General features: G+C 32.0%; 1 protein-coding gene across 6 annotated transcripts in view; it reads right to left on the reverse strand.

Moving 5' to 3' along the window:
• Window positions 1–25,207, reverse strand: part of LOC117168464 (tight junction protein ZO-1) — a 154,016-nt gene that overhangs the window by 21,749 nt on the left and 107,060 nt on the right. For 3 of the 6 annotated variants that reach the window (XM_033354133.1, XM_033354134.1, XM_033354135.1), the window contains one exon: window positions 5,046–5,215. In XM_033354133.1, the coding sequence (XP_033210024.1) occupies window positions 5,046–5,215 (170 nt within the window). Of the gene's footprint in view, window positions 1–5,045; window positions 5,216–18,027; window positions 18,144–19,721; window positions 19,841–20,524; window positions 20,818–25,207 lie in introns of those variants that run through there. The other 3 variants (XM_033354137.1, XM_033354136.1, XM_033354138.1) reach the window with 3 other exon arrangements.

The following is a 25,207-nucleotide window of genomic DNA, read 5'->3' on the forward strand; positions in this document are numbered from 1 at the left end:
CGATATTTTATTTATAAAAAAAGTTCTTAGGTTTAAAAAAACATTCAGTGAACTGAAAAAGTGAGATCGGTAATATAGGTATTTAGCTGTGTCACATGCCCTGAAGGGCATGTGATACTTACAGTTTCCCCGGCTTTTTTTCTACAAAAATGAAAATGTTTAAAAACTGAATTCGGAGATGCTATAAAATATTATAACGGACGTCCCCGGATTCTTTTTTGAGGGATAATAACAAAAAAATTTTATTGTGCTAATTAAAAATTTTATGCATATGCATTATTTTGAGGTTACGTCGTTTTTCATCTCTGACTTTCCGATAATCTGGAAATCATTTATGAAATAAACTTTTTTGATTGCCTACAAACAAGTTTAGTTCCGGGAGATTAGTTACTATGTTTATTTGTAAGCCCAAAGTTTTCGGCCAAAATATTGTGTAGTTTGGAAGTAACGCTCCGATGAGTTGTAACACACATAACCTCGAAATATTCGCGCACGTTATTAGCAATATCAAAAATTTCTTTATAAAAAAAAAAAAACACAAAAATTGTGTGGGGACGTTCGTTAGCATGTTCGCTATCATTTCCCATATTTTGAAGGCAAAATATTTCTTATCCTAGGAAAAAAGCCGGGGGAATCTAACACTGAAAAAATCGATACTATTTCCTAAGCTCTATGTAAATTAATCACATTTTGCTAAATTAAAACTTTTTTTAATTAACCCACAAAAAAGTGTGTGGGGACGTCCGTTAGCATGTTCGCTAACATTTCCCAAATTTTTAAGACAAAATATTTATTATTCTAGAAAAAAAGCCGGGGGAACCTAGAACTGGTAAAATCGACAATTTTGTAAGTATCACATGCCCTTAAAGTGTTTCCCGCTGTTGCTCTTTGCTTTCACGATTCTAGCCATAGAAACATTTACTTTAAAACTTGCAAACAGTGGAGTTTTATACTTGTAGAGAATGTTTTCCCCGGACAAATAAGCCGTAATTTATTAAAATTCAACAATTCAAACAAAATTTGTATCGCATCCACGTGGAAAAGTTATATACAGTTTGGATAAAATTATGTTTAAATTTTCCACCAGAGTATAAAAACTATTTTTTCGCAGATCTTATTTTTGGCACGACAAATAACTTTACTAAAAATTTCAATTTAAAGATTGGTGATCATTTTAAAATTAAACTAAATGTTCTTAGTGTAAAATTATAATTATTTGTAATTATTTTCTTCAAAACTTTTAGTCATAACATCTCGCAAGGGGCCTTCCATAAAAGACGTCTATGTTTGATTATAAGAATACATTTTTCTCAAATTCACGAGGGCTTTAATCTCTTATAATTTCATAATGATGAAAAAAAAGTAAAAATATGAAAAAACAGGGGGGTCCCTGTGGGACGTCCCTTAAAGGGGGGGGGGGTCTGGAAATCGCACAAAATGGACAAGGGGGAGGGGGTCTAAAATTCCGGAAATTTTCGGACATTTTTTATGGACGGCCTCCAAGCATTGTCGTTAAAAACTGCCACATGTTTTAAAAATTACAAAAGGATTCTATTCATAATCCTTCGAGCATATTAAATAAGATTCTAAACTTTTTTAGATTTTCAAAGAGGTAGGGAAACTGAAATTATGGACGAAAACATATACAAATATATACCGACCATAAGATCTCTAGGTAAATTATAAATGATTTAGGTTTTACTTCAAAAGATAATTTTACGTTTTCAAGATTTCAAAATGAAAATGTGAAGTTTTAAAGAATTTTGAAAGGTTTTAAAATAATACAAAAATGTTCTCAAGATTCCTAGAAAAATATTAAATAATATTTCATTTTCAAAAATTAATTTTCAGAGAATATTTAAAAGATTTAAAACATGCCACAAGACTTTCAAAACTGTCCAAAAAAGAATGTAAAAGATTTCAAGGCAATTTTGTTAAGATTTCTGGGATATTTGTAACTATGTCGAGAAAAAATCTGGAAGACTCCAAGGAAATTTTTTTAAAGATTTTTCAAACATTTTAGAATAAATAGATGAATATATTTAGTCACCTTAAAAAATAATTAGAAATGTTAGAAATTTTAAAGTGATAGAAAACTTTTTAAAAGTTTGAAAGATTTCCGAAAACGTATACAATACTTGTTAATATCTTTGAAATTACTAAAAATTCTAAACATCATTTGAAGTCCCTTTAATGTTTCTTACAATTTTGTAAAATCCTGCAAAATACATATAGGCCCTTTAAATTTGATCCATTTATCTGCAACTGTCTTCAAGTTGTTCAGTTCACAAAAAGTGCAACACATAGAAATACATCTGGACAAAGCTTTTCAGGAACTTTAAAGTTAAACATCCCACCCCCTGCGTGACGCTTTTTCCATTGCACTTAACACGGAGAATGATACATTGAAAGACCCTTCCCCCGCGTGTTACGTATTTTGTGACTGACCCCTTACGTATTCAATTTTTCATTGCAAATTCATTTTTTTTAATTCAGTTATTTAGTTGAAAATCAACTCTTTACAATTTTCATATGACATCTGAAATTTTCAAAACTTTTTTTTGTATTTTCTCAAGAATCTTGCGACAATTATATTTATAGAAACTTAAATACAAATAAACGAAAAATCTTACAAAATAAATGTTTACCTAACATTTTTCTTTTGGATTCAAAATTATTTGTGCATAGTTGTTATACATTTTTGATGAAAATTATTCCCGTGGATTCTAATCTTGTATACTTTGTATATCTTGACTACAGTCTTTCAGAACTGGAATAATAAGCATATGGCTGGTAAAACAGTATCTTTTTATGTGGCGTACATAAAAAATAGAGTGAGATGTACATAAATCTACTGGACGATGATTATCTTTTGAAACGTAACTATATACTATTCCAAGGCTCGTAAAGGTAGTAAGCAAACCTTAGTCGCAGTCCTCGTGGGATGAAGTAAATCGGGGTTAGAATAATCCAGGGACCCCCTTGTTACACTGATCGTCATTATTACTTATTACCATGATTATCAAGGGACTAAACTTGCTTAAAATAAAATAAAATAGCTTAAAATTGCCATTTGAATTAATTAACTGTTACCTGACATAATTTTATTTAGGATTCAGAACTCAAATGTTTTTTCTCAAAATATTTTCAGCGTTAGGAAATTAATTTTATTTTCTTATAATTGTACAATATAAAATCAGTTATTTATTGCGGAATTTTAAATTACAAAACTTCATGGGTTTTCGAAATCAGGTTTGGATAACGACTTAAAATCGAATTTTCAACTTTTTGAAAAAATAAAAAATTCCTCCTGATATATTGGGATGCTGAATGAAAATAAGAAATAGTTCATCCAAAAAAAATTATCCTGTTCCAAAAAAATCAAAATTGAAGATAGCGATACAATTTTATTTAATTATTTATTTTTTAAATAATTGTATTAAAAATTGAGATTTCGAACAAATCATTTTCCCACAATGTGTATTTGATTTTATTTAGAGTTTTTTTGTACAATAAGCCAATTTTCGATTAAAATATAGTTCTGTACTGCCAACCCTTCAAAATGTAAGTTTTCAAACAAAACTGAACAATTTCAAGTCATTTTTGTTGGTAAAAATGAAACGATTCCAAATTTCGTTTAAAGTCTTGACAGGCATTGAACAATTATAAAATTAAAATTGTGAAATCAAATTATTTAACATTAATTAGTAAACGCTACTATTGATGAATGTATTAAAACATTTTTTAATTCGAAAATAAACGGTATACACATAGCGTAGAAAACTAATTTAATCTAACTGAATAAATTACATTTTTTCCAAATCACAAGTGTCAAAGCTTTAAAATTTGAAGTAAAATTTTTCAATTTCGAATTTTAGATAAATGAAAAATTTCCAGTCCAGAATCAAATTCATAGTCTTGGAATGGAAGCTTCTAATGCGTCCCCTAAGGCTTTACATTTTTCTTGCACCCTCTTCTCTATTCCTTCACCCCCCCCCCACTTACTCGGTGGTGGGAGGGGGAACTACAGTTTAAGGTGGGTTCCGAACCACCAATAGCAACAGCTTTAAATACTTAGAGAGAAAACCTTTTTCTCTAGACCCTTTCTAGGCTAGTGTTTACCACATGGGCCGCCGAGGCTCTTCCAGAGTGCGAGACGGGAATCGAACCCGCAAGCCGACGGAGTAGGTCCAAAGCCCCCACGACCATCGTTCGACTTTATTAAATTCATGGTAACTTCCCGAATTTTTCAAGATCACAATAAAAAAAATATTTTAAGGGCGATTGATATTTGATTAGTTCTTACCTAAAATTGATGGAAAAATATTATCGGCTGATGAGATCACATAACTGTAAACGTAAATCACTCAAAATAAAAATAAGTCTCTGCCTCCAGAAATAATTTAAAAGTAAAATTTTTAATTTGCGTATTGCCAAGGCTTATCTCAAATATCGCATATTCTTCAACGCGTTTCTTGCATTTCTTATGGCTTGTATTTATGTCGTAACCTCGTCACTGATACGAGCCTCTTAAAAATATTACATAATTAGAATTCTCTTTTGCAGACAGTGCTTGTGGATTTGTGTCTATGTTTAAATTAAAAATCACTAGAATTCATTACTTTTTATGCATGACATGCTTTAAAGAGGCAATAAAATTTTTTTCGAGCCGGGTAACCCACCTTGTGAATTATTATATATCCTGTTAGGTGTTTCTATTGTGACCACTGGTTAAACTATTTAACAGTATGTTTTTATTATTATCAACCAACCAGATAGTTATGTTTTATATCTAAAGAATTCGTTATTTATTTACAAAATAAATTACTTTTGTTAGCTTAGAAACTATTCAATAAATTCACGACACCCGATGATAATAATAATGTTATTTTTTCTCGTAGAAAGCTTAGCGACTCTTATTCGCTTTTTTGCTATTTAAATTTTAAAGGTAGTTTTATGGCATTGTTTACCACCGGGTGTGATTAAAGCTGAATAAAGGTGAATGAAGGTGTGGTAGATTTTTACGATAAAATATAAATACTCACTGCAGTTTGCCTTCGGCTGGTCCTGCCTTAAGCACGTCGGAAATCGCTATTGCAGGATCACCGTTGGTGAAATGTGGATTGTCACGACCTCCGGAGACGGCTATTCCAAAGCCGTATCCGGGTACCCTGGTCACCGTAACGTGGTGGACCTCCCATCCTCGGTCACCGACCTAAAACACAAAAATTCGTACTAATTAATATTTGGTTCAAAAAATACAATAAACACATATTTTATTTAAATCCCCTCTTTAAAAATTGGCGTAACGATAGGCCGAATTAAGAAACATACTTTTTCAGTTTCAGTTTTTCTACATGACCTTATCGATGTAGTGTAAAAAATGGTTAGATTTCAAAGAAGATTCATAATTTTCGGACAACTTCAGATAAAGTTCGCGTTTTACATAGAAATTGGTATTTTGTAACAAAAATCATTATAATTTGTTGATGATTTAGAATATTTCAACAATTTTAGTCCGAAATTTCTCGTCAGAAATATTGGTATTTTTATTATTTTTTAATTTCAATTCGATTCAAAAGCAGGTTCAAAACTTTTTAACAGTTTCAGGTTACGTTGGTAATTAAATTCGCAATTTTTTTACAATTTTTAGTTTTACAAGGTTATACAAGCAATTTTTGCCCGTCGAAAAGAGTTAGTTAATAAAAATTTACTAGACTTCAAAGAATAATTACAACGTTTGAAAAATAATAGGATATTTTAGCATTTTTCACCGGAAATATAATTTTAAAGAAAAATTATTTGACTTCAAAAAAATTAAATTTACAATTTTGTACGGCTTTAGATTATGATAGTGTTTTTCGCTGAAAATCAATATTTTTTACCAAAAATTCAACAGTGTAATTATCATCTAGACTTCTACACCTATATTTTACACAAATATTATATATTAATTCTGAAGATATCAGTTAAAAAAATTATCAAAAATATTGACCTTGCTTTTAATTTATTGTATTATTTTAGGTAATATATACTATGAAACAAAGAAAAATTTGTATTAATTTTATATTTAAATTTAAAAATGGCGTGAGACAATAAAACACTCGCAGGCGTGTTTGATTTCTGGTAATTTAAATTGAATATCATGTTTCAAAAATTCAATCTTTTCAAAAAATTCCATTCAAACCATTTTCTCCAAAAATCGTCGATTTTAAATTTCACAAGAGTCATAAATTCCTATTTCCATTTCCAACTTTCTCAATTTAAAATAAGCATCAAAGCTAACTGCCAATAAGTATTCTGAAAGCTTTAAAATACTTACTCATAAAGTAGGGTTGTGATCTAAAGTTTAGAGTTCTTTTGAGACAGTATTATTTTCAAAATAATTCATATAACAATTTACGTAATAAGCATAAAAAAACGAAGGTTCTATATAAAATATGTCCCCAATCAATCGTGACTTATTCGAACTTTTCTGGTAAAAAAACATTGCTAGAAAATTGCCAGGTAGATATATAATCGTAACGGTGTGAAACTTTTTTTAAGAAGGATGACAATATCACCTGGCTCTTAACAGTCGACTTAAGATTAAGTGCCTTGTTGCAAGCTGTTTAGTCGAGAAACTCTCCTTGAGCTCTTGGGCGATAACGTGCTTGTGACAAGGCTGATTTATAGAACCTCTATAAAATCGCCTCGTCTCCAAGAAGACGAAAGTCTAAACTCAGGAGAATGAGACAGAAGCTTTGATTTATTGCGATTTTGGAGGTTACTAAACTTGAACCCTGCAAAATCGCAGTTCAATAGGAATAGACAGACTCCACAAAATCTCCTTGCAAGAACTGCACCTCAAGCACACGGTGATCCTGAAGCAAGTTTAGGTTGAACAAAAATGTCATCCAAAACGGAGAACGCCACTGTTTTCTACAGTTTTCAAGCTTTCTAAAACGCTTTTGCACGAAATCGGAGCTGCTCGTTTGTCGAAATGGCGCCGGAAAATAATTTTTACATTTTTTAATACCAATAATAAAAATACGTATTTAGCAAATTTATCGTAGTCGGTTGGATTTGATTTATATTATTATTATTATTGATAAAATTGAATACAATTATAAGATTTTCTCGTTCTAATTGAACTTTTACAATTATTTTTCGGTTCTAAGCTGATTTATATAGCAGTTTTATTTATTTTTTTTATGTTGAATTATGCACATATAAGCTTTTATCAATGTTTCTTTCTTGACTGCGGGTAAAATATGTTTGGGTTTTCCTTTTTCCATTGCTCTTATGTATTACTAAAAGACCCATCAGAGTGTCGAGTGCAGTGGTAGAAGGAAAAAGCCAGCCATAGCCGAGTCGGCCGACTCCCAATCTCGGCTATGGCTGGCTTTTTCCTTGCACTCGACACTCTGATGGGTCTTTTAGTAATACATAAGAGCGATGGAAAAAGGAAAACCCAAACATATTTTACCCGCAGTCAAGAAAGAAACATTGATAAAAGTTTATTTGTGCATAATTCAACATAAAAAAAAAATAAAAAAAACTGCTATATAAATCAGCTTAGAACCGAAAAATGATTGTAAAAGTTCAATTAGAACGAGAAAATCTTATAATTGTATTCAATTTTATCAATAATAATAATAATAATAATAATAATATAAATCTTTTTCATTCTGAAAGTCTTTCTTTATATTTATCAAGTTCAGACTCCCACTTCTAAAAGGTTTATAACTTGCTAGGACGTACAGAAAATGTTTTAGAAAACGTAAAATTTCCAATAAAATATGTGAATTTTAAGCATATATAGTTGCATTTTCAACTGAAAAGATTAATTTTCATGAAAAAATTCAGCTTTCATAAAAAATATCAGTTTTCAAATAAAAATTGAATAGTTCAATTTGATGTTCAAAAAAAATAAATTTTTAACCGAAAAAAAACGAATTTTCAACAGAATTGTTAAATTCGTAACAAGATAAATTTTCAACCAAGAAGATTAATTTTCTACCAAAAAAGATGAATTTTCCAAAAAATAAAATAATTTTCAACAAAATAGATAAATTTTCATCGAAAAAAAGATAAACTTTTAACTTAAAAAGATAAAATTTCAACAAAATACATAATTAAATGCTCAACTAAAATGTATAAATAAGAAACCAAACAGTTTCATCTTAAACGTAAAAAGATTAAATTTATACTAAAAAAGATTGATTTTCAAACCAAAAAGACGAATTTTCATCAAAGGAGTTACATTTACAAAAAAAAAAAAGATTCTTCAGTCAAGATAGGAAAAAATTTCAACTGAATTTTAGATTTTTCGAGCCAAAAAGACCAATTTTGAACAAAGCAGTTACATTTTCAAATAAAAAAATGACTTTCTCACAAAATTGTTCAATGCTTTATCAAAATAATTATACTTTCTACCAAATAATAAAATTTCTACATTTTCTAACCAAAAAGAATGAACTATCAACGAAACATAGTTGCATTTTCAAACAAAGTTATGAATTTTCAACTATTATGATGAATCTTTAACTGAAATAGTTCAATTTTCATTTAAAAAAAAGCAATTTTTAACAAAACGAAAAACAAGCATTCAACGCTGGATATTAATCTTTTTTAAAAGTATTTCTCTAAGAATTAGATTTACCTGGTTCCGAATTCCACTTCTGGAAGATTTACAACTTCCTAGGATCAACATGGAATGTTTTAGAAACATTTTTATTTTAGGGTGGGAGAAAAATGTCAATTTTCCTATATTGGGATATGAATCTCTATGAATCTGCACATTATTTTTTTTTAATCTTCGAAAAGTGTTTCATTAGGTTTATGTAGTTCAAGTATTCATCCAATATTATAATAATTGACGGTATCATGACTTGGTCGTGACATAACAACGGACAATCGGCAGTTGTCCCAAATCTGTATAAAAGCGCTACATATTATTTTTATTCGATTTTGGGAACAATTTGATCAACTGCAATTTACTGTAATAGTAAAAAGAATTTAATAATAACACCAAAAGTTATAAGAAGCATTTCTAAATATTGAGAGAATTAATATAAATTCTAAAGACCTGAAAGTGGAATGAAATATTTGCTGACAATAAATTCCGCCGGACATTTTTGCCTCAGGTCATTAGCTCGGCAGTTGAAAAATGTGCAGAATAGAATAAGACGATGAAATTGCGCATTATAAACTTTTAACTGCAATTTAAGTACTGAAATACATAATAATAACATTTGCGCGTTACATCTGTGATTTACACTAAGTGCGCTATCTCTCCTTTGAACATTTTGTTGTACACTTTTCTAAATAAGGTTCGTAGTTTAGTCATAAAATAAAAGAAATAAAATTTGTTTACATGGGAGAGAAACAAGGTTGAGCTAGTTCTGTATAGGCAGGAATGTATGTGCCTCCAGAGTTGACTCCAGCTTAAGCAAGTGAAACGCATGTGAGTTTAAACGGTTTGCTCTGCATCGCTCTGGTCGCGCCTGAACAACTCGGCAATCATTATCACCCTCTTTTGCTTAAAGTTTACACTACGCGATTCTTTGCTGTTTGAGGGAAACAGTGATGAAAAATTAAGATATTAAAAATTCTCAGGAGAATAATACAAAGTTGAATGGGCCGACGTAAATGATTCATAAATTCAAAATTTAGACATTATAAGACATTAAAAATTCCTATAAGATTGATACTTTAAATGTTACTATTACCTATTCATAATTTACTAATCAGCAACAGCTAAGATAGAACCATTTCTTTGTTACATATAAGTTACTATCCAATAATGGTGAACCTTTTAATAATGCAGCCTGAGAAAATGGCTAGACCTTCTCTTAAAAAAAACGATATCCAATTAAATGTTTAAAAGAAAATTAATAATGAACAACTAAAGTTTATTAGATACTAAAGAATAAAATTTTGCCTGAATTAATTAAAAACCAAACTTTATGAAAATAAGGATACTATTTTATGGGATGATTATAATATTACGAAGTAACAGGAGAGAAAGTATTGAAATAATTGAAGCAAATAATACAATAATTTCGGTAAAATAACCAGGAGACTAACTCGGTTAATATCAAGAGTAATTTATATGCTCTTTTGCTTCAGCCAGATTATTGTTTTATGCTCCTAATTATCTCGTTTTTATTGTGGATTTTACGGAACATTTCAACTGGAAAATAGTGTACCTATCTGGATTCAGTCTATGAAACTATCTCAATTTTACGTCATGATAAAACCACTTTAGCAAAATTATTCTCAAACTCGAAAAAGATACTAAATTTTAAATTCCACATTTACGACCCTGAGTCACTCTTAAGATATTTTGCATACATTAAGATCAATGTGTGTTGACACTGCGACTAAAGATACTGAGCTACATGATTTTAATTGACAAAACTTCTAAGTTTAAATTAAAAATAAAGTCTTGGATACTTTTAATAATTACGTACACTTTCTTGTGACAGGAAAAATGTTTTTGAGTCAAGAAATTATTTAATCGTCTGTTTTCCTAGGCACGAGTTTAAGCAAATTGTTTAATTTCAAATATCAGAATTTATTCAAAATTTGAGATTTCAAACAAGCACGAATGTAACGTTCTTTTGTTTCTTGAGATTGATAATATTTTCATATATCAATCGAATACCGCTGCAGAAGAAACGATATACCTTCAAATTAACTATGAATATGATGCCTAAAAATGGTAAATAGTCGAAATCAACTTGAGCTATTTTTAAAGTTCGACCTTAAATATTTTCCCATCAACTTGAAACACTCAATTTCACCATAAACGGTTCGCACATATAAGATATAAACTTGGAATCTTGGATAGATCGTACTCGCGGGTTATCTTCTTTCCAAGATCAGAGACTATTCTTTAGAAGTCTTGGCCTCATCTCAAGTTGCCGATCACTGAACAAAATATACGTGTATCACAAATATGTAAAACACAAACAGAATGCATATATAAGTAAGAAAGTAATAGGACAAAATCTATGGAAGAAGGGATCGTCCTTTGCTGACTCTATTTTTTCAATATCGATGCGAATGGGCTTCGAGAATCCGAGCTACACTTCCCACGGATGGGAAAAGGCATACATTATCTATGAGGCATATCTCTATAAATGTATATTGCCTTCGACTTTTAGATGAGCGAACGGCCAGTTTCAGCGCGAGCAGTTCTTCGCGGATTGTGCAATTAAAATCCGTATGGTCTAGTAAGATGGAGCCTGAACAGTACTTGCCATTTGCCAGATAGATGATTTGTAGACTTTCGAAACGGGAAAGAACATGTTTCCTGAATGCGACTAACTATCCACTGCGATGTGCGTGTCAGTCGCGCATGAGGAGCAATAATTAATTGATGCGGACTGTGATGTGATCGATACAAATGACTGTTTTTAATTCAGCCCCATCTAATTAGTGACTTATTTATTTCTTTAAGAAACTTTTAATGCTGTGTCTTTTAGAAGCTTCCATAATAATGCACACTTTTTAACAAGAGCGCAACCCTTCATCCTTTCGTGAATGCATTCTTAAATGCAGACGTTTACGTGACCAATTCTTTGAACGAACTTTTACTCATAGATTAATAAATCGAATAAATTTTCCGTATACCAGACAGACGTTCGCCTTTCTGTACTTTACGTGTGGCTGGTATGGAAAATGCATGCGAGTTATATTACTTAGTTTATGAGTAAGTTCGTTTAAAGGAATTAATCACGTGACAGTTTGGTATACATGCCCTTAATTTCTATGAGTCGTTCATTCGTACAATTTACTGCCAGTGTGGCAGCAACATATCCTCATTTATAATTCGTGGGCTTCAAGAGTCATAGTATGATTGTCTATATGTATAGTCAAAACGGACAGGGAAAGTTGTTCTCTTTCAAGTGTAAAGTGTTAACTCGTAGTCTCTTTGCAGCAAGCGTGACCGAAAGAGCACTCGACTTCTTAAAGAAAATTCAAGCATCGTTGATTTCCTTTGAAAGAGAACAATACATATTCTTCTCTCTGTAAAAATCATTTCTGCATTAGATAACATAAATTCAAGAGGAGAAATGCATGTTTTCTTCTGTAATTATCAGCGGCCTCTAACAATATCATGATGGCACTATCTCTTATTTTCAGCATCGAAGTAAATATGTAGGAGTTGGGTCGCAGTCGCGTACAATTACGAAGAAAGTCGCATGGAATGTCAGAAAAGTCCACAAAAAGGCAAATAAAAATTTTACAGATAATGAAAAAATAATATTATACCCCAAACCAAAATAGATGCATTTTTAATCAAATAGTTGAATTAAGAAAAAATTAATTTTTAAACAAATAGTTGAACTTGTAAAAAAATACTAATTTTCAAGAACAGGTCAAGTTTCAAAGAAGAAATCTCAATCAAAAAAGATTAAATACACCATAAAAGATTTTCACAAAAATAATTGAATTTTCAACAAAATAATCGAATTTTTAACGAAAAAGAATGAGCTTTTAACGAAAAATAGTTGCATTGTCTTATTTGATTCTATTAATTTAGTTCGCATTTAAGCGAAAAAATGCGAAAATTGGAAAAGAGGAAGTTTCTTGAAAACGAGGAAAAAAGATCATTTTTTTAAAAGGGGCAAACAGAGGAATAGGGGATAGAGTATAACGACTGTACTTGAATTAGAAAATATAATTGATTTTAAACGTTTTCGACTTGAAAATGTCTAACTGTAATGGCTCGCGATTTGAAAGAATTAAAACTTTGAATACGGATTCACTAAATTAGAAATTGTTCAATATCAAACTCTATTATTTAAAAATTTTCTAAGTACTATGCTTTAATGAGAAATAATTAAATTTATTATGTTTCTAATTACAATGGTGTACATGTTTTCTAGTTTTGAATTCCAATTTTTAAAATTTCATCGTGATTAAACTTGAAACTAAATATAGCGAACTTGTGAGAAAAACTCAAAAAAGTCCATTAGTCGCATTTTCATCAAAAAGCCACACAGAATATGCTTCAAAATTCGTAAGGAAAAGTAAATGTGCTGTTATTACAGAGTTGATATATCGAGAGTGGAGATTTGAGGTGAGTTTATTACTGGAGGCTGACCCTCTTCCTGTATCTACCTGATCTTTCTCTTTCTTTCTCTCATGGAGTTACATGAAACTATACGGTTATGTTCATCGCCCTGTAACGCAAATGCAGATGGGATTGCATTATTCTTCAAGGCGTATAACGTATATGCATGTGCACACCCTCGCCGTAATGAAGCCTCCGTTGCGACCCGTTTCACACATACCGTTTGCAAGGAGATATATGAGACACTAAAACGTACACATGTGTACCAGACAATGCTTATGGTCCTCGAGAAGAAAAGCAAACAAACCTAGTGAAACGAGAACTTACGCGAATTTATTATTATATACATTACAACATATAAGAAATTGCTGTACACTGCAGACCTTCCTTATAAACCCTCCCACTTCATAAATTCTTCATAAAACTCGCAGAACCTATATCTCTCAATCTCTTAAATCTTCTTCTTAAATTAGCTGTCAATTCTACGAAATAATATACTGTAAAATGTGCATATGCAATTGTCATGTGAAAACAGAAATTTCTATATGCCTTTACTATATTCAACAATGAGCTATAGAGCATTTGCACGGGCCAATTAGAGAGCAGCACAAATGTACATCAAAACCTAAAAGGTTCCAGTACATCAAAACCTGTAAGGTTCCAGTGCATCAAACTTTCACAGATATTTCACAACACGTTTACTATATCGTATAAATCTGTGGAATAACATTGCACACCCTGTTGCTCCACTTCTGAGCACTTAATCGACGCTAATATACTGCGAGACTTGACTACAACTTTTATGTTAAATATGGTGAATTTTTTTACTTTTTTCTCGATAAATTTTAATGCGAAGTATATAGGTATAGCAATACTTTTCACCTTGTAAAACGTAAGAAGAGCATATGCAAAGACCAGAAATGGCGAATTATCGAGGTAAATCTTGCGTTGATCCATATTTAACGGTACCATTCTCTTCCTCTCTCCTCGGTCGTTCGCCAACTTCTCTTTTGCAGGATACCAGAAGCGTGTCAAAGAAGCGGGCGAATCTGTGACGCAACAAATCTGCAAGGACGTTACAAGGCAGCCCGGATTGGTTTCTTGATTCTCTTGGCGAAAGTATGCACCATGCACTGCATAGCGACCACTTGCGCGTGATTGCATTTAAGTACCTGGCCGATTCCAGGACGTTTTACCTTTTTGATTTGAGAATGTTTCAAATCTTTGGAATTTTAGGAGACATTGATATCTACATCTGAATTAGTGAACAGTGGGTCACTATAATTTACTTTATACATTTATTGTAATGATCAGTCACTTCTGACTAAAACTTGAGTGAAATGTTGAAAAGCAATGAAAGAAATTCAGTGGAACCCTTCAATAGCCCTTCCAAGAATTGATGCTGCGCCGCAGGTGGGTGAAACAAGAGGTGCGCGGGGTCTGCGGTGGTCACTCAGACGAGCAACCAGGCGTGAACAAACAAAAACGGAGCGGGCTATAATGAGTTAATTCCCACCCACGGTCAGCCCCAAAATCAGCGCTATAGAAGAGTTTCACTGTATAGTGAAACATACACAGGAAATCATTGGTGTGAAAACTGTTTGCACCTTATTTTAAATACGAAAGTTTCAATCGTGCCTTAATTTTTGTTTTCGTTTCTCAAAAATGTTGCAATTTAAAATTACACCGAATGGCGTACTTTTGAGGATCAGTGATTTATATTACAACTATTTTTCACTATAATTCAGATATAGAAAATGCAATTGTAAAAGGTGCACAGCAGAAAAAAGGTTTTGTTTTAATAAAAATACTTGTTTCCAGGCAAAAATGGGCATAATTTAAGATGTAACCAAATTAAGCTGTAACAAAAGTAAGAAACTTATTCTTTGCCGTTTCGTAGATTTTAATTCAAAGTTAGAGATTTTAATTTAAAAATATCCATTTTCAAAACTATATTTGAATGATTAAACCCCTCTTTTGCAATACACAAACTCTCAAATTCGGTCCCCCAGTTCTCGGCATTCCTAAATAGATCTGCTGAACCACGCAGTTTATCAGGGGACATTGCGAGAGACGGTTGCAACTCTCACCTCGAAAATGGCGCAGTGCACAAGTACTATGTCGAATATACTGCGCAATATTATGCATTACAATTGGAAACGATTCAGATGGATCGGACTGTTTGCGTTTGGATCCCCCCGAATTGTGACCAAGCCTATTTACAGACAACCCCCAACACTGGACTGAAAGCGAGAATTTCGGAAAGTTGCAAACAACAGAGACTTGAAACGCTTTTAATTAGAAGTTGTCTGATTTTTGAAATTTCACAGTAATAAAAACGGGGTATTTCTTCTAATTCGGGATCCTTTTTCTGATGTTCGAATATAATATGATTCCCCAAAAATATATTCTATTTTAACATCCGTAATGATCTAGCTTAATTTGACAGCTTCAGCTAGAAAAATGATATCAAAGCGAAAACAGCATAAAATTATTCATAAGATGCACTGTTTCAATTGTGAGAAATTTAAAATCAAATCAGGCCAAATAGTAACTTTTTAACGTTCCAAATCTCAATTAAACAGTTAAACATTCAATTTAAAATGTCCAATTCAAACCTTTACATTGAAAAAATTTACAATTAGGCTCTAAAGTGATTCCACAATTTAAAATTAAAAATGCTTCAATCGTATAGCTGTAAAGATTTTTCAAGAAGTTCAAAACAAACTCGTTCAAACTTCCATCTTTGGAAATTCGCGAGAAAAAAAAAGAATCCAACGATAAAATTTTAACAATGCTCTATTAACTGCCTCCATTAAGATTGAAAAAAATAGAAAAAAATAAGGCAAACTCCAAATAAACTTCGTTCTCTTTTCTCTCGTCTTTTTTATTTGTATTGTTTTTTAATCAGAAAAAAGTAAACATTCACAAAAATCTTTCAAAGTTTCTTAAATATCAAGATATGATTAATAAAGATTCTAAATTTTAGCGTCATTTCTAGGTTTTCTCGGATTCCAAAAGTAACCACCTCAATTAGATTCAAATTCATTCATTCTTGTTTATTATGCGGGGTCTTTATAATTAGGTCATTTACTATTTGTGATAAATATTTAATTATTTAAACATATCGAAAATTTGGTTGTTGAATTCTCATGGAATGACCAGAATCTATAATATTGATTCCAGATTAACTATAATTTATACACGTGAAACACGACTTGCACCTACACGTGCCAGTTTATTTTGCACTTTTTCAGGTTTGCTCGATCACACGGCTATATATTTATAACGACCTCGTCAATCTCGTCTAACAGGAATCAAAGCACATCACATGAATGACTAACTGAAGTCGCGTTCAGCGACCTCCCTGATGTCGAAAGGGAAAAGTGGCTGCATTTTATCGATAAGCGATACACTAGTTTTCTCGAATTAAAACCAACGGTTTTCCGCGAGCTCTCTTGACTCCATAGTACCTTTTTATATACTTTTTGTGCCAATAGCTGGTGCCTATAGTAAAAGTAAAGGTTGCCTTTAATCGTGATTTTATGACTTTTATAATTGGCGATTAGGGATCATTTCTAATCTTTTATTACTCTCATTATGATTTTGCAATTTTAAATTCTGGACAGTTTATTCAAGAATTTACTTTTCTACCACACTGTCGTATGAACACTACACAGACTTTTATATCGCTTCATGCAACTGTACAATTTCTGTGAGCAAAATTGCTTTTTAGTGTTTCACTTTTTATTACCTGAATGTAACATTTTTGTGTATGATAGTCCGTAACAAGGGCATAATGAATTAATTATGTTTGCTAAAAAAGTGGGCCAAGCAGAGTAAATTATTAAATTATTTAAGTGGCATGTTGAGGAAAGGCTGTTGCAAGAGATTTTAGGATAATTTGTTCGAATAAATGGAAATAGGATTTCGCGTGCTTAAGCAATTGCGATTCCTGGCCAAGAAACAAAAAATAAATGATTCAATAACTCGAATTTGTTATATAACCATGAAACGAAAAATGAGGTAACCTACTTTTTAAATTACTCAGTCTAACTATTCTTAATGAACTGTCAGTAAAAACGGACTATGTATAATTATAACATATACGTCTTTATGAATGAAAATTTTCGCACTCTCAAGGACGTTTGTATACAAATCTCGTGAATGAGCCCACACGTACAATATCTCTTGAAAACCCCTAATTAATATGATTACAGTTCCTTGTAGAAAACCTAATTGAGCGTAAAATTTCATAAAAGTGTTCTTTTCCGGTTTTTGTAAAAGAAATGGAGAGAGAAAAAGCTAGGTTCTTACGGAATGAAGAGAAAGAAGGTGATTTTTGGCAACAATTTTAACTAACGGTTCCCATGGGAATTATGGTAACACCATATGTGTAATTAAAACTATATATATATACAAATGAGCGCCTACTCATGCATATATACAACCATTTGAGATGAGTTTATAATAGATCACGTTGTTGGATGAATGATCAAAATTATTGCTCGGTCACCTGCGGCTTTCTTTAGATATACAACAACAGGTCGCTTATATGTGCGACGGATGCGATTCGCAAGAACGTGTGAATATGCCCTCAGGCTTTTGCAGCCAGACAGGCACGCACTGCAATGCAAAATGATCATTTATTCATTTCACTTTATCATGATTCATGAAACCATATGCAATCGATTCGCAGTAACACACACACACAAACAATACCTAACTTGGATAAAACCTCTGCGCAGATGCTAGTGACGACGAAATACGTGAAAATTCAGTCATTTTAAATGTACGTATTTCAGAAGTTTTCTTCATTCACGAACATAAAATTTGAAGTATTCTACATTAATTTTGTGTGTAAATAAACATTATTTTCAAAATTTCCAGCTTATTTCAAATAAGAAATAAACCTGATGACAAAATATTGTATCAACATTTTAAGTAATAATTCTTACCATGTAGTCCTTTTGCGCACATTCATTATTGTCAATTCGCATGACCCTTGAAGGATAAACTAATGAAGAAATCGAAGGTCACGTCACATTTTTTATTCAATTCACCACACTGAACACTAAAAAATATTTTTCAATTTATAATACAGATCTTATAAATAAAATCGTAAATGCGATCGCTTCTTATGTCACATAATTTACAAAGGAAAACTTTAGGGAACTCGAAAATTGATACACTCATTTATAAAAAGGGATTTATGACGGCTGTTCTCAACTTTCCGGTAGTTTTCCAGTTTCTGGTCTACGTTTAAGATTTAAAGGAAAAAGTTAGTTATTGTGGACTGAAACCCTCACATAAAAAAAATTGTATTACAGAATATTAAGATGGATAAACGATAAGCCATTAGAACACGGATTGGAAGAGCCCTATGGGGTCAGAGAAGATCAAACTAGGGGATTTGATAAAAGAGCAATAAGATGGAAAAATATTTTCAATAGTTTCTCTTATTTCGAAGTAAGATAGGCTTATCTTTCACAGTCGATTTCGGGTTAGACAGCTGCAGCAAACAGAGTCCTTATTCAAACGTTTTGATGGGGGTAAAAAATTCCCTGAATTGGGATTCCATACACAAAGAGAAGTTGTGAGAAAATAATTTTATAATTTAAAAATTAAATCTTTGTTATTACATTTCTTTCGCAATTTAATATCGTTATTAGAATGGAAAAGTGCTAGAGAAAAATGTTGGTTGCTGGAAGGCGGAAAAAAACGATATTTTCAGTGTTGTTTACGATCGTTGACTCGACGTTTAATGAAGAATTGAGTATTGTATAGATTATAAAAAGGTAAGTATTTGAAAACGTGAGTACAAATGTCATCATCATATTTCCATTTCTGTAATAAGGTCATTGTTTACCTTTGATTCCTCACGAGAATGCCAGAAATAGCCTGAACTATGATATGAATAAATGAATACTGGAATTTAATCATTGAATGAAGTACTAAATCAATAAATTCAAACAAAAATCACTATAATGTAGAAAAATTATAATCACTACTGCATGTCTCTCAATGTAATCATCATAATCTTACGTGATATTGGCTAATTGACTTTTGCATGTATTTCTAACCTTCATTAATCTTTTATCAAATGTCAAAAGGGATTACTTTTCTTTTTAGGTATTGCAAATGAGTTATAGACTAATTAATTTCAACATTTCTGTTTAATGATGAAGAGACGATTTTTAAGTTTCAAAGGCTATTCCAGAATTGATAAATCTTTCCTTGTAAGAAGAACAATAGTATGATCGACGCCGATTAAAACATTTTCTTCAGCAAGACTTATAAACGATCACTGAATGCTCTTAAATTGCAGTAATTAATTGTGCGTTTAATAACTTTAACAGCGCCCCATTAATTGACCCAGTGAAAGTTTAGTGTTCGTTGGGTTCAACTAGGGAGACTTTTGTGATCATAAGCTTTTCTAGGATATGTATCATCTGCTTCTCATATGTTACACGTACGAGCCCTGGCATGATCCTAATACCGAAAACCGACCTCGAATTAAACTAAATTGGAGAAATGCGTCCTTTACACAATACACATAAATATTACATATTGCTTAAAAAATTAAGTGTTAATTTTACGACTAAAAAGGCGATCGCATCCAGATTTGGAAGAGTTTAATTTTAATGAACACCTGTTTTGGAAAGTTGTTACTTTGGGCAGAGTGTCGTCAACCTATAGATGGACTTAATTATGACTGTGATTGGTACATAATTACTGGGTTTATCAGAATTTAGTTTTGTTTGGGATACAAAAAATCTATTGTTTTCATTGCATCTATCTATTGAAGTTTAATTAAACAATTAGAAAAGAATTCACTTTCCAAAGCTTTGCTTTACAATAACTTGAAAACTTTTGGATGCAAATCATTTTCTGCGAAATTCAACAAAGAAGCTATATTTGAGGTTCTTTCAAAACATAAAATATTTTAAGAATAACATTTTTCTTCACTACAGAATGCACTGTAAAATCCCATTCAACTCTGGAGGTCTCGAGGTTACATTCTTCTCCAGTTTGGAGGCCCCCACTAAGCAGGGTGTGCAATGCCTGCATTGAGGGTAAGAAAAAAACTGACTGGAGCTCAAATAATATTTCTGTGCAAACTGTAAAATATTTCTTATATACATATTTCAAGCTTCGAAATTGCTTTATAAATTTAGAACCTTATCTTAGTATGTAAACATTTCAGCATGGAAGATGTATGACACTTTTTAACTGATGATTAAATAAACCGTCCCTAAAAAAAGTTTAAGAAAATAAAAGAATTTCTGATCAAACACTACTTTGCTCATATTATTCAAAATCATCAGTAACCCTAAAACCATTCCACCGACATTTACGTGGAACAAAAATTAATTTATCACAAGGTTGACAACCCACATTGCTGCACCAAAACATAATGTCATCCTTGTTTACGATAAACTATTTAGTATTTACATTTCAGTAAGAGAGCTTTGTTACAACACGAGACACCCACGACAATCTCACGTGTCATGTCACTTATTTTTTAACCTCGATTAGCAAATCAACAATTTAATTTGAATTAACTACACTCAAGTCTGCACTTATGAATAAATTTGTTTTAAAACTGGATTAGAAGAAGTTCTAGATTATACTTGGTATGCTAGCCGGTACTTTAATTTTCGGCAAGATCAAAGCTTTGCCACCTGCTTGGGCCCTCAAGAATCTAGACTTCAACCTGTTTCGACCTGTTTCGACCGTAAACCGCTCTCCTGGAGAGCTGGTAAGCGACTGACTACAAAAGTGGAAAGTGCCACACAGTGCCACAGCTGCCATATAGCAAGCATAAGGTTTCATGGGCCATACTGTGCCATACTTATGCTAACTTTTGCCTTACTTACACTTACCCATTGTAACTGTTTGTAAGATATCCTTCAGAACTGGTATAATATCGAGAGGTGCAGATTATCGAGTAATTAACATTATCAAATGTTAATGCATAATACCATCGCTATTTTTAGTCAAAACGGATAGGAAATAAGATATGGTTTATGGTTCATAAAATAAAAATAGATGTCTATTACAAAGTCATCAAAAACATTACACACACAGCACACCGTGAAATTTTATTTTATTCCGCAACGATATTAAAATTTTGAAAGCAATTGACAATTATTTATGTTTAGATTATAAACCCTTGGAATTTTAAATGATTCAATACAACATTACACGCGACTTTCAATTTTTGAACTTTTGATTTCTGCGTTCCAAGAATTACGCCACGCCACGGGTTTGGATAAGAGGAGCACGTGTAGACACTTCGTTAATAACTATAACAATTTCCACCTGAGTTGTCACATGTTGATCCTTATCTAGGAACTTACTATTGGCGAGAAAATTCGAGTCCTCTGACTTTGACGTTGAATTAGTATGTGAAGAAAAAATGGTGGTTAATGAAAAAGGTCTCATTTTAAAGGTGCAAATGTTGTACGTTAATGAGCCGAAAAGTAATATTCCAAAAAATTATTTGTAGCTTACAGATCTTAAAATTTGATGAAAAGTAAGTAAATTTGACAGCTTTTAAAAACAGTGAACTTTGAAGCATAGTTTTTTATAGAAAAACTAATATAGGAAAAATCTGAAAAAATTCATGGTGGTACATTACACATTTCTGAACAGATTGCCGTCGAAAAATTTGCAAAATGTAAATAATTGTTCGTTTTTTGTGAATAAATATGCGACCGCACTATCTTCAGTTCTAATGAAGATAATGAAGTGATTTAAATTGGAGGTAGTTAGTTGAACTATCTGTAATAATTTACAATTTGAAGGAAGTATGTGCTTCTTGTTGTCTTCGTACAAATTGCGATATTTGAAGTCAGTTTTTTAGATAGAAAAGCAAGTGCGAGAGCCCAACGTGGTTCCGTTTTTTCAGGGGATCGGCCTCGGTTTTCCTCAACACAGGGAAAGAGTTTGAAGGCCCGAGTGAGGCTCGGATGCACAAGTTGAGTAGGCCGGGCTGAGGAAAACCGAGGACGATCCCCTGAAAAAACGGCACCACGCTGGGCTCTCGCACTTGCTTTCCTGTTTAAAAAATTGACTTCAAATATCGCAATTTGTACGAAGACAACAAGAAGCACATACTACCTTCAGATTGTAAATTATTATAGATAGTTCAACTAACTACCTCCAATTTAAATCACTTCATTATCTTCATTAGAACTTAAGATAGTGCGGTCGCATATTTATTCACAAAAAACGAACAATTATTTATATTTTGCACATTTTTCGACGGTAATCTGTTCAGAAATGTTGAATGTACCACCATGATTTTTTTTCAGATTTTCCCTATTATTTTTTCAATAAAAAACTATGGTTCAAAGTTCACTGTTTTCAAAAGCTATCAAATTTACTCACTTTTCATCGTATTTTCAGATCTGTAAGCTACAAATAATTTGTTGGAATATTACTTTTCGGCTTATTAACGTACATTTGCACCCTTAAAATGATACTTCTTTCATTAACCTACCATTTTTTCTTCACATACTTATTCAACGTCAAAGCCAGAGAACTCGAATTTTCTCGCCGATAGTAGTTGATTATTCTTTAGGAAATTTATAGGAAGTCCATTATCAGGGTGACTACCCGACGGATGATTTTAAATTTCAGTTAAATTGTTATTTTGTTCCAGTCAATGTATAAAAGAGTTCAAAATATTTGTACGATTTCAAAAGATTTTTGAAGATTTCAAAGATTTCTGATTTGAAAAAGGGAATTCTTGAAAAGAATTATTATTCTATAGGTTGGTACATCAGGTAATTTTTGGTAATAATAATTAAAATTTTCACTTAGAACAAAGAATTTTGTGAGCAAGTATAATTCTGAATTTAAACAGGATTGTTTTAAATTCCCTTCTTATGAATTAGAGTTAAAACTATTTTTAAATATTAATTTTTCATTTCAAAAATTATCTGTTGTAAGCCAAAGAATATCTTCTTCTAATATATTCTGTTCCCAAGTGAAAATTATAATTATTTATGAAAATTCACTGTTCGAAAGTGAACATTATAATTTTGATTTGAAATAGGGCATTTTCAAAATATGAAGATTTCTTATTTGATAACACAGGGAGATTTGTAAGTTTCCTTTTTATAAATCAGAATAAAAATTATTTTATCAAATTTCTCGTTCCATGTCAAAAATTACCTGTTTCAAAGTCCAAATTATAATTCTTTACAGGAATCCCCTATCCCAATTGTCAAAATTATATTTCTTTGTTTAAATTCCCTATCCCAAACTCAAAATTATAACTTTTTCCTGAAATCCCTTGTCTCAACCCATAATTATATAGTCAAACCTGGATTTAATGTCAATTTTGAGACTAAGTTTGACGGCCCGATTCCCATAGCGCGGTGTCAATTCTCGGAAACATTGAATGGAGGATCACTAAATCTAGGTTCGACTGTAATTCTTTTAGACAATGCACTGATTCAACTCAGAATTAGAGTAATAAAATATGTAAAACCACTTTCAATTTGCATATTAGTACGTTCGAGGGAAAAATCTCGATCATTGAATCAAACTCCCGGGTTTTCCCTGTTGAGCCAAATTCCCTGTCACATCACGGTTTTCCACTAAGGTAGATGACCTGATATTTTATTTCTAAAAAAATCCCTGTTTAAATCTAAGATTTCAAACAGAAACGAAAAAAGTCGAAACTTTCATTTACGTTTTTGATCCAATTTGTTTTCCAAATGGGCCAAAGTGGCAAATTTGCATAATTATAGGCCCGTAGAATCTTGAACAAGTCCCAGAATATTATCCCAGCTCCAGGTGGAACTTTCAATTTTAGATTATGCTGAAAAACCAAAATCAACATTAATCTTTAGGGAATCAATCTTAATTCTTATAGGAATAACGGCCCTATATCAATAAACTTGAATAAATATTGTTTAAAATTTGAAAGTAAAAAATACTCGCAATCAAAAAATAAATATAGTCTACTTTCCCGAGGTTTTATATTCTGTAAATCCACGAATTAGAGATTTTCCATGTTATTATTGCATCTGGTAGAGGACGTTATAAACTGACAAGGAAACATCACCCAGGGCCACAGGGCTACATCATTGTGACTTACACCGACGTGTAGTTCTCGGCTACTGTACTTTCCGTGCAGACTCAGATTTTGCAAATGGGGATCCAAGTTTTTTTTGGAAATCGATTTAAAGAATCGGCCAATAACGAGTCTAAATTTTCAATTTTCTCTTATTCTTTTGGATTATTAGTTTAGGTGAAGATTTTTTGGTATAAGAAAACCAAACCTGACACACAGGCAAAACTGAGGTTTCCATTGGAATCCATTTTTGCTTTCACAGGAGTTGCAACAAAAATGAACCCCACTTGCTGAAAAGGAACCCAAAACTACAAATGAGCTCTAAATGATACCACACTTGGGGTTCCAAAGGATCTCAATGGTAATTACAAATCTCAATTAAATTACAAAATAATACAGCAATTAAAATAGGTATAATGACTCGATAAATATCGACGTCATACAAACGAATGCACATGTTATGCACATTCAATTTCGAACAAGCAATTTCCGTAAACAAGGCCGTAGTCACGTGAGAGATCGAACACGTTCGGACCCCCTAACCCCCCCGAAATTCTTCAAACATGTCCATAATATATATACACTTTCCTGCGTGCTGCTGCTAATCCCCCAAAGAAATTTATAAATATATAAACGTTGTATAGACGAAATATATACATAGGTTATGTAACAAAGTTGTCAACATAAAGGCATATTCATATGCAAGAAACTTCGTCTCAAGTCGTCGATCGATAACTGTAAATCGATTCCTAACTTACCAACTCTACTTTGCAAGCGTTTGGTTCGTGAATGCGTCTTCATGTTCTGCTCTAAACCAGTGGTCGGCACGCTCTTGCCCTGGGCAGGGTAGCCTGCCCTGGCTGCCCTGTGACCTACTCAGGGCAGTACCTGCGAGCTTGGCCAGACCACCCCTTTCCTCAAGGGTCCTTTGTTAGAAAATGGGGAAAAAATGTGACATTAAAAAATTCGTAATTTTACAATCAGTGACTTGAAAGTAATATATTTGGAATCTCCGTATTTTTACGATTCCAAAGACATTTAATTTG

The sequence above is a fragment of the Belonocnema kinseyi genome, chromosome 2 (assembly GCF_010883055.1).
Source record: "Belonocnema kinseyi isolate 2016_QV_RU_SX_M_011 chromosome 2, B_treatae_v1, whole genome shotgun sequence".
Taxonomy (NCBI): Eukaryota; Metazoa; Arthropoda; class Insecta; order Hymenoptera; family Cynipidae; genus Belonocnema; species Belonocnema kinseyi.